Source organism: Piliocolobus tephrosceles, chromosome 5, assembly GCF_002776525.5.
Source record: "Piliocolobus tephrosceles isolate RC106 chromosome 5, ASM277652v3, whole genome shotgun sequence".
Lineage (NCBI taxonomy): Eukaryota > Metazoa > Chordata > Mammalia > Primates > Cercopithecidae > Piliocolobus > Piliocolobus tephrosceles.
The window spans coordinates 41022631-41034139 of NC_045438.1; the positions used below are offsets into that span (position 1 = coordinate 41022631).

The 11509-nt window shown below is 36.8% G+C and overlaps 1 protein-coding gene across 1 annotated transcript in view; it reads right to left on the reverse strand.

The window, feature by feature from the left end:
- Nucleotides 1-5642: 5642 nt before the first annotated feature.
- NMBR (neuromedin B receptor) overlaps nucleotides 5643-11509 on the reverse strand; it is a 13705-nt gene continuing 7838 nt past the window's right edge. The window contains 2 exon segments of the mRNA XM_023187460.1: nucleotides 5643-6044; nucleotides 8853-9201. Of these exon segments, the coding sequence (XP_023043228.1) occupies nucleotides 5643-6044; nucleotides 8853-9201 (751 nt within the window).

Consider the following 11509-nt stretch of genomic DNA (forward strand, 5'->3'; position numbering starts at 1 on the left):
ATATTACTAGATTGTTACAAAAATCAATAAATTAATTACATTTTTCAAAAGGTTATTTCAATGTATATATGCTTATTTTAATAGATGTTTAGCATTTTTGTTCTAATTCTAATAGGCATCATCAGTTTGATTTACTTCTGTAGTGTGATTTCGTAAATAAATGTGAGATTTATTTATTTTAATATTATTATTATTATTAGTTTTGAGACAGAGTCTCACTCTGTTGCCAGGCTGGAGTGCAGTGGTGCGATCTCAGCTCACTGTGACCTCCAACTCTGAGATCAAGCGATTCCCCTGCCTCAGCCTCCCAAGTAGCTGGGACTATATTTGTGCACCACCACGCTGGGCTAATTTTTTTTTTTTTTTTTTTTTTTTTTTGTATTTTTGTAGAGACAGGGTTTCACTATGTTGGCCAGGATGGTCTCGATCTTCTGACCTTGTGATCTGCCCATCTCAGGCTCCCAAAGTGCTGGGACTACAGGTGTGAGCCACCACATCCAAATATTATGATTTGATAATAAGAACAATGAAATCTTCAAATACCCAGAAACAAATATAAATATTTATAAAAATAAAAGTATAAAACAAGTGTATACAAATATATGTAAAATTCAACAAATGCAGAAGTTTAAAATCTAATTTTAATATGAACTCAACATCATCCTGTGTGCGTGTGGGTATGTGATAGTTTCACAGAAAAGGACTAATATGTTTTGACTGTGTTCCACCCGAATCTGATCTAGAATTCCCATGTGTTGTGGGAGGTACACGGTGAGAGGAAATTGAATCATGGAGGCAGGCCTTTTCCATGCTGTTCACATGATAGTGAATAAGTCTCAGGACATCCGATGATTTCATAAGGGGGAATTTCCCTGCACAAGCTCTCTTCTTTTGTCTGCCACCATTTGAGACATGCCTTTTACCTTCCACATGATTGTGAGGACTCACCAGCCAATGGAATTATAAGTCCATTAAACCTCTTTCTTTTGCAAATTGCCCAGTCTTGAGTATTTCTTTATCAGCAGTGTGACAATGGATTAATATAGTAAATTGGTACCAGTTGAGTGAGGTAGTGCTGAAAAGACACCTGAAAATGTGGAAGCGTCTTTGGAACTGGGTAACAGGCAGAGGCTGGAATAGTTTGGAGGGCTCAGAAGAAAACAGGGAAATGTGGGAAAGTTTGAAACTCCCTAGAGACTTGCTGAATGGCTTTGACAAAAATGGTGATCATGATATATAGGAACAATGAAATCCAGGCTGAGGTGGTCTCAGATGGAGATAAGGAACTAGTTGGGAACTGGAGCAAAGGTGACTCTTGTTATGTTTTAGCAAAGAGATTGGTGGCATTTTGCCCCTGCCCTAGAGATTTGTGGAGCTTTGAATTTGAGAGAGATGATTTAGGGTATCTGGTGGAAGAAATTTCTAAGCAGCAAAACATTCAAGAGGTGACTTGGGTGCTGTTAAAGGCATTCAGTTTTAAAAGGGAAACAGAGCATAAACGTTTGGAAAATATGCAGCCTGACAATGTGATAGAACAGAAATTCCCATTTTCTGAGGAGAAATTCAAGCTGGGCGCAGAAATTTGCATAGGTAACAAGGAGCCGAATGTTAGTCACCAAGACAATGGGCAAAATGTTCCCAGGGCATATTAGAGATCTTTGTGGCACCCCCTCCCATCACAAGCCAGAGGCTTAGGAAGAAAAAATGGTTTTGTGGGCCAGGCCCAGGGTCCCTCTGCTGTGTACAGTCTAGAGACTTGGTGCCCTGCATCCTAGATGCTCCAGCCATGACTAAAAGGGGCCAAAGTACAGTTCAGACTATTGTTTCAGAGGGTGGGAGCCTAAAGCCTTGGCAGCTTCCACATCATGTTGAGCCTGCGGATGCACAGAAGTCAAGAACTGAGGTTTGGGAACCTCTGCCGAGACTTCAGAGGAGGTATGGATATGCCTGGATGCCCAGGCAAAAATTTGCTGCAGGGGTGAGACCCTCATGGAGAACTTCTGCTAGGGCAGTGCAGAAGGGAAAAGTGGAGACAGAGCCCCATACACAGTCCCTACTTGAGCACCACCTAGTGGAGCTGTGAGAAGAGGGCCACCATCCTCCAGACTCCAGAATGGTAGATCTACCAACAGCTTGCAACATGCTCCTGGCAAAGCCACAGATAGTCAACACCAGCTCATGAAAGCAGCCAGTAGAGGGCTATACTCTGCAAAGCCATAGAGGCAGAGCTGCCCAAGGCTGTGGGCGCACACCTCTGACATCAGCAAGACCTGGATGGGAGACATGGAGTCAAAAGGGATCATCTTGGAGCTTTAAGTTTTGACTGCTCTAAGTTTTGACTGCTCTGCTGGATTTTGGACTTGCATGGGGTATGTAGCCCACGACTTTGTTTTGGTCAGTTTCTCCCATCTGGAATAGCTGTATTTACCCAATGCCTGTCTCCCCACTGTATCCAGGAAGTAACTAACTTACTTCTAATTTTACAGGCTCATAGGCAGAAGGCACTGACCTTGTCTCTGATGAGACTTTGGACTGTGGACTTTTGAGTTAATGCTGAAATGAGTTAAGATTCTGGGGGACTGTTGGGAAGACATGATTGGTTTTGAAATGTGAGGACATGAGATTTGGGAGGGCCTGGGGCAGAATGATATGGTTTGGCTGTGTCCCCACTGAAATCTCATCTTGAATTCCCACATGCCATGGGAGGGACCTGGTGGGAAGTAATTGAATCTTGAGGGCAGGTCTTTCCCATGCTGTTCTCATGGTAGTGAATAAGTGTCATGAGACCTGTTGGTTTTATAAGGGGGAGTTTCCCTGCATGAGTTCTCTTCTTGTCTGCCACTATGTGAGATGTGTCTTTCACTTTACACGTGATTGTGAGGCATCCCCAGCTACATGGAATTCTCAGTCCATTAAACCTCTTTCTTTTGTAAATTGTCCAGTCTCAGATATATCTTTATCAACAGTGTGAAAATAGACTAATACAACTAATATACAGAATCTATAAGGAACTTAAACAAATCAATAAGAAAAAAACAAATAACCCCATTAAAAAAGTGGGCAAAGACATGAACAGACATTTATCAAAAGAAGACATACAGGCAACCAACAAACATGAGCAAATTTTCAACTTCACTAATCATCAGAGAGAGGCAAATCAAAACCATAATGAGATACCATCTCACACCAGTCATAATGGCTGTTATTTAAAAAGTCAGAACATAATATGTCAGAGACGTTGCAGAGAAAGGAAACACTTATAGACTATTGTTGGGAATGCAAATTAGTTCAGCCACTATGGAAAGAAGTTTACAGATTTCCCAAAGAACTGAAAATAAAATTGCTACTTGACACTGTAATCGTATTTCTAGGAATATAGCTAAAGGAAAATACATTGTTCTAACAAAAAGATACCTGCAATCATATGTTTATCACAACAATGTTCACAATAACAAAGACATAGAATCAACCCAGGTACCCATCAAGGGTGGACTAATGACAATGTGGTGCATATACACCATAGAATACTACATAGCCATGAAAAAAGAATGAAATAACATCCTTTTGTAGCAACATGGATGCAACTGGGGCCATTATCTTAAGCAAATTAATGCAGAAACAGAAAAACAAATAATTCATGTTCTCACTTACAAGTGGGAACTCAACACTGGGTACACACGAACACAACCATGGGAAAAACAGACACTGGGGACTCCAACAGTGGGGAGGGAGGTGGACAAGGGTTGAAAACTACCCAATGGGTACTATGTTCACTACTCGGGTGATGACATCATTATGAGCCCAAAGCCAGAATTACGCAATATACTAATGTAATAAGCCTACACATGTACCCTCTGAATCTAAAATTTTTAAAAAGTAATAATTTGCACAGATAATCCTCTACCTGCTTACTTTGTTAACAGAGCTACTAAGTGTTGACTGGATCTCCAAAAACAAAAGCTCCATATTTTTAAGTTATTTAATATCTCTGAACCTCAATTTCCTAATCTATAGAGATAATAACAAGACCTTCTTCAGAGGTAAATTTACAATGAAATTAACAAAGCCTAAATTCAGGGATCTGACAATGTGTTCACATGATCTGTTGTTTCTGCAAAATTTTCAAAATCGTGTACTCTTTCAAATAAAAATACCTTACCCAAAGTTGCATAACTTCATACCTTGCCAAAATTAGATCCTTCTCTTGTTCACCTCAGTAATTATATTGATGATTAATTAAATAGTACATGTAAAGCTTTAGGACTATGCCTATAACATAGAAAACACTTGATTAGTGTTCACTATCATTATTATCATCAAATATTTTAATTTGTATTTATTCTAATTGTTATATACAATTGAATATGTTATAACTTAAATAGCATGAGTTGTGGGTGTTTAAGGAAAAGCTTAGTATACTAATAGAGTCTTCTCAATTCTGGAAAAAGAAATAGTATGAAATATATTTAAATATTAGATTTATTGATACATGCTTTTAAAATGGTAGTTTTTAAAATGTTATCAATACATCTGCATTTTCCTAAAAAAAAAAAAAAGACATTCATTCAGAGAAAACTGTGGTATCATGCAGGAAAAGCAGAAAAAACTGCCTAAGTGTGATCCCACATACTTGTCAGTTGGATATTACAAGAGAGGATGAGTAAATGGTTGAACTCAGCAGAATTACACAAATCTTATCACATCTATACAAAATCATCCAAATATTCAATGATTTAGCAATATACTAAGATGGCCATGCAAACTTGTGAGTTGTAGTTTTGCAATTTGGGACATATGATACCTATTTTATATTCATAATGTAAATCATATTCATATCATACCTACTTTACATTCATAATGTAAATCATATTCATATCATACCTATTTTATAATTCATAATGTAAATTTCATTATATCTGTTAATCACATACAAGTTACAGACATGAATTATTTCTATAAATTATGATTAATCACAGAATCACAATAAATACTGATGTGATTAAGCTCCACCTTTGAATTTTTTATTTTCTTCAAATGAAGGATGTGTGTGGGTGTGTGTGTACATATATGCACATATATATATATACACAGACACACACATACATGCAATAGTTGTGAATTGAATGAAATTGACCAGGACAATCTGACTTGTATTTCAAATAATAGGAGTTTGAATATTACCTTCACTGAATTATTGAGTCAATATAGAAATTTATTTCATGTTTTGAGATAAAATGAAACCTAAGAGAAATATGCTAGAATTGGCTTTAGCAACAGCCTAAATACTAAAGCAATGTTAAATTATACATATTGCATTGGTTTGGGGATCATTTTTAATGTGAAATACATATAATGTACATGTGTGTATGTTTGTGCAAATACATATATACACACACATACATGTATTATATGTAGTAATTTAAAGTCTTTTCTCATATTCTAATGATTAGGAAATGAAAAGAGAAAAAAATAAAGTCTAGTGTAGAGAAAAAATGTCTTGCATTTTCTGAGGCAATCATGCAATTGCCTAATAAATTAGCTAAGCAACAGCAAGAATGGGATAATTATTTAGTTCTGATCTGCTGAACAGGAATTTTAACAGTTACTAAGTTCTCTCCAGGTAGTGAGTTGAATGGCCAAAATCACAGTGCCATTTCCTGCTTCATGCTGTGCCCATTTAGTAAAACAGAATTGGTCACCATGTTCTTAGTATTGCTTTTCAGAGATGTCATACGCACCGCTGAAGAGCTGAGTAGGTAGCTGATTCCCCTCTCTTGATAGGACTTCCTCCCACAGCAGAGTTGGCTGTTGAAATGCCTCCTGAAGCTTTCACTGAGTAGATAAAGAGCAAATGGGTTGACACAAGAACTGCAAAAACTGAGAACCCTGACAACTAAGGTGACAATCATGTGGCCTAGAGATGGATCAATCTAATTATAGTTGAAAGACCGATACATGTAAAGGATGTGGTTTGGGAACCAACAGAAGATGAAGCAGCCCACAAAGACAAGCACAATTTTAGCCAGGCGTTTCCGTGTTTCCATCTGCAAATATAAGAAATTAATCCCATTTGTTAAAGTGAAAATGGAACCAGCCACATCCCAACTTTATCAAGTCGGGAAAGAGCAAAATTTACAGTATGATAATACATCCAAAATACATAAATTATTTATTTTCCTCACCAAAGTGATGATGGATTTTAACAGTTTGAGAAAGTTTATTTTGGTCTCTACATTATTTGCATTAAAAAATATTTGACAGCTTATACAAAACTAGGTGGTAAATTAATAAATGCTATGTCTTCATATTATTTATTTATTTTCTTTTTGCTTAATGCCTCATTGTGTGTAGCATAAATACAAATGATTTCTGTTTGTATTAAATCCACTAAATTAATAAATCATAGAATATATTCAAGCTTTGGTGCTTTAAAAAAAAAAAAGGTGTTTTAAACAGGAAATATCGAATGAGGCAGGGCTTGCTTTTCCTTTTTTTTTTTTTTTTTTTTTTTTTGAGACAGTCTCGCCCTGCCGCCCAGACTGGAGTACAGTGGAGGGATCTCAGCTCACTGCAAGCGCCGCCTCTCAGGTTCAAGCCATTCTGCTGCCTCAGCCTCCCGCGTAGCTGGGACTACAGGCGCCGGCCAGCACGCCCAGGTAATTTTTTGTATTTTTAGTAGAGATGGGGTTTCACCATGTTAGCCAGGATGGTCTCATTCTCCTGACCTTGTGATCCGCCCTCCTCGGCCTCCCAAAGTGCTGGGATTACAGATGTGAGCCACCGCGCCCTGCCAGATTGATTTTTTAAAACTACCACTCCATAGGAAAACAAAACAACAACTTGAGATTTAAACTCCTGACTTACACAAATCAAAAGCATCTGATATAACTGTGAGTCCTGTAAACATTACTATATTGTCACATTTACAAATAAAAATAAATTTTCCTTCTCCATAAAATTTACATATTATTTTTACTGTTTCTAAGAGGGTATTCAGGAATGTAATAAATAAAATTCAAAGATTGGGCATCAATATTTTTTAATCTAAAAGCAATTTCCTAACATCAGTAGTTCAAGGGGTAGCTTATATCTGTCTAATTTGTTTAAATATTTAATTAAGGCAATATGAAAGTGGAATACTGATTTATTGAAAGACATTTGTTGTAGGTATCATAATATTTTCTGAGTGAATACTATTGGTCGTCAACTAGAATATTCCAAAGAAGACTGGAAAGGTTTGGGATTGGAACACATCTAATGGTAGGTAGCAGTACAGGGGTGATGGAGGAAGCAGAGAAAGGTGCAACTGAAGAGGAACCCAGGCCAGGAAGCAGAATGTGATATTCCACATGGATCCCAGTGGCATAAGTTATGCGACCCAACAATCAATCCTAAGAAAATCAAATGTGAAATGTATCTTTCTAAGCAGCATCATCCCTTCCAGGTGGAAGATGAGTGCAAGAATGTCACAGTGGTCTATACTTGGAGATTCAAGAGCACAGGCAGGCTGTTAGCATTGAGATTATTTCTCAGCAGATGTCAAGACCCAGTTGCCCTGCCAGAGTTTATAGGTCCCAATAGGGAAATTCATGAAAACAAGGCAGGCAGGCCAAGGCCATTAAAAAACTCAAAAGTGAAGCAAGGGCTGTGTATATGAGAAAAACTCAACTTTAGAAACCAAAAGCAAATACTCAAATATCTAACAGATACAAATTTGATCACAGGGCTCAGATAAAAGAATTGATTATATAAAATAGAAAGCACAGTGAGCCAATGATCTGAATACGTTGGCTCACTGATGCCAAATATTTAGATAAAGTCTGTGAATTTATCAATGCCTTCAATAATTGGGTGATTTTTTAAGTCTTTAAAGCTGATGTGGATCTTTGATGCTGATGGCCACAAATTCATAAAGGTTACCTTCCATGCAAGAAATCTTTACTAGTTTCTGCTGCTGCTAACATACCCAAGGCCCCAGCCTAATGCTCCATCTATGTTCCAGTAAATTTTAAATGATCTGTGATTCAATTTCTTTGCTTTTAATTTGGAAACAAGCATCGGTAACTACTCTGTACCTGCAAAACTCATTAGAAGTTTTTTTCTAGCTGTACACAAATGTATAACCAGACACTCTTTCTCACAAGAACACTATTTTTGTCTCTTTGTGTATTAACACAGTTGATTTTTACCTTAAATTAGTAGTGCATATTCTTGAAGAAAGAAAAAGTACATAAGGTGCATGATGTAATTTTTAAATGAGCATATTATCTTTGTAGGGAAAGTTACAGAATTTGAGTTGGGTCACATATTGCTTCAACACCAGCCCACCTTTGGATTGCACCTTTGGGTTCCTTTTCTGCTACTCGTGCTATTCTCCTCATCTCTCATTCTGACTTCCACCCAAATCCCATCCCCAGATCCCAGGCAGTGTCCTATAGTCCTTTCCTGGTGCATCCTTCTTCTATACTCCCTGCCATCCTTAGTGGGTTAATGGGAGAAGAAACAAGAATTAAATTAATGTATGCTCATATGTGAAATTTTTCTAGTTTATTATGTTGTTTGTTACATAAAACTCTGCATGTAAAACAGGTCTTTCAATACATTAATTTCTAATGGTGGAATGTCAGGTCTTATCACAGATCCAGATAAATGATAAACTGAACCTAAATGGGCCTTGTAGGGCTCTGATATGACCATATATTAGAGATCCCCATATATCCCTTCTAGTTAAGGCCTGTGAAGGCCCAACTCTATAATCATCAGTCTAGGATTAAAAACCCACAAAATAAAACAATAAATAGCAGTTACTTGTTCTGACCAGCACACCACCAACCCACACCTACCAAGCTTACCTGTTTTTTGGTATGTTCATTGTATTCTCCAGGAAGATTGTGTGTACTCTTAATTAAGGTCTTTGCAATATGATAATAATAAATGCTAATAATAGCAAGTGGTGTGAGGAAATAGACCAAGAAAATGAGCACTGAATGAATCTTTGGATGTAATTCATCTGTTTGAGGGTAGGGGATACATGCTGTGAAACTGCTATTATCCAAGCTACTGATGCGTGCCACTTCTGAAAACACTGCTTCGGGAACTGCCAACAACATGGAGACCACCCAGATACCCATGGCCTTCACACAGGTCCACAGCACTGCCCCTGACGTCTGCATGTCCGTGGGGTTAACGATGGCTCTGTACCTGGGAAAATGATACATCTCAAGTTATTCCAGAAAGAAAGAAAGGAAAGAGAAAAGAGAAAGAAAGAAAAAGAAAGAAAGAAAGAGAGAGAGAGAGAGAAAGAAAGAAAGAAAGAAAGAAAGAAAGAAAGAAAGAAAGAAAGAAAGAAAGAGAGAGAAAGGAAGAAAGGAAAAGAAGCAAAGAAGGAAAGAAAGGAAGAGAGAAAGAGGAAAGGAAGGGAAGGGAAGGGAAAAGAGAAGGAAGGAAGGAAGGAAGGAAGGAAGGAAGGAAGGAAGGAAGGAAAATGAAGAGAAAGACATCCTGCTTAGTAAGAGAGATGCCAACAATATTCTGTCTTTGTAACTCAAATTTATTTATTCTCTGGTTGCTTAAAAGTGTATGTAAGACCTAAGGTTCCTGGTGTCTCTCAGTCTACAAGTCATTCCACTGCTTACTAGCACAGAAAACAGGAAGGGAGAGAAAAATATTTTAAATTGGCATTTCCTAAATCCTAGTTATTTCATTTCCAAAATCCTGGAAATTTGTTTACCTCTTAAATTCTTCTAAATCTATATATGTTACATCTATCATAATGTATTGAATACCAAAATATAAGATGTTCACAAAATAATATTATTCAATCCTTCCTTGATACTTTTCCATAACTTCTGAGTGTAAACCCGTTCACTCTTTTTCTAAGGACATTAATGAATTTTAGAAATTAGTCTAGATTGGTCATACTATATTTTGACAAAATAAAATAAATAAAAGACTAATCTAGATTGAAATTTTCTCCATAATCCAATAATAAGGACTGAAAAACTTGAAAGCAGAATAATATTTTGTCTTTATAGCTCAAATTTATTTCTTGTCAAGATCCCATAAAGTTATTTTCTCCTCCAACCTAAAATATTAACAGCAATATACTAGCAATGTACTAGTGATAAAGGAATCACACTCCAGGACACAGTAAACAATCCAAAACTTTCTGCAGCTAACTCAAACACACATATTGAGTAAGGCAATGATGATGCAAATAATTCAAAATGGTATGTAAAACTCATTTTTTATATTTCTCTTTAAAGTATTTCAAGTGATAATATACCTAGCAAATAAGATGCAGTACCACATGATTTTAGTTAGACAAATCTGAATTATTACCCAATCTCTGATATTTTTTGGAAAATCACATTTATCAAGCATATCTTCACCTTCTTCTTGATTTTAATTTCTAAGATATTCTGTAAGCTTTACTTTCCATCATTTTTTCTGAATTTTAAAATTTCTATCATCTTTTGTTGATGTAAGTTCCTATACTTTTTTTATGTTTTCAAATTTTTTTATCATGTCCTATTCCTATTTTATATGTGTACATTCTTGCCATATATCTTTTTTTTTTTTTTTTTTGACAGGGTCTCACTCTGTCACCCAGGCTGGGGTGCAGTTGCCTGATCTCAACTCACTGCACCCTCCACCTCCCAGGTTCAAGCAATTCTCCCACCTTAGCCTCCCAAGTAGCTAGGACTACAGACATGTGCCACCAAGCCTTGCTAATTTTTGCATTTTTGTAGAGACGAGGTTTTGCTATGCTGCTCAGGCTGGTCTCAAACTCCTCCTGGGCTCAAGTGATCTGCCCACCTAAGACTCCCAAAGTGCTGGGGTTATAGATATGAGATACTGCAACCAGCTCTTGCTATGTATCTATAAAACTAATACAAAAATAAGCATTTAATCTCTTTCCAGCCTAGTTCCAGATTTGTTTGTTTGTTTGATCTCTTTGTACTGTAATCTCTCCCAATAAATTTGCATTATTATTGACTGACAATTCATATTTAAGAGGAAAGTACCAAAAAACTGATTGCAATTTCTTTTTTCTGTGGAAGAAGACAAGGAAAGGGCAGAGAGGTTATCACTACAAAAAGATCAAGCCTTCTTTCTAGATTATCAAAAACCGTGAAGGGTATTCTGAACTTTCTTGCACATATTTAAAAAGGAGAAGAAAATGTCACTTCTCTACCTCCTATCTAACCACATATACTATTGTAGAGGTACTGTCGTAGTTTACTTGGGCTGCTCTAATAAAGTACCATACCCTGGGCAGCTTATAAACAACAGAAATTTGTCACAATTCTCAAGACTAGGAAATCTAACATAAAGGCATTGAAAGATTCAGTGTCTGGTGAGAAAGAAAAGAAAGAAAGAAAGAAAAAGAAAGGAAGAAAGGAAAAGAAGGAAAGAAAGGAAGAGAGAAAGAGGAAAGGAAGGGAAGGGAAGGGAAAAGAGAAGGAAGGAAGGAAGGAAGGAAGGAAGGAAGGAAGGAAGGAAGGAA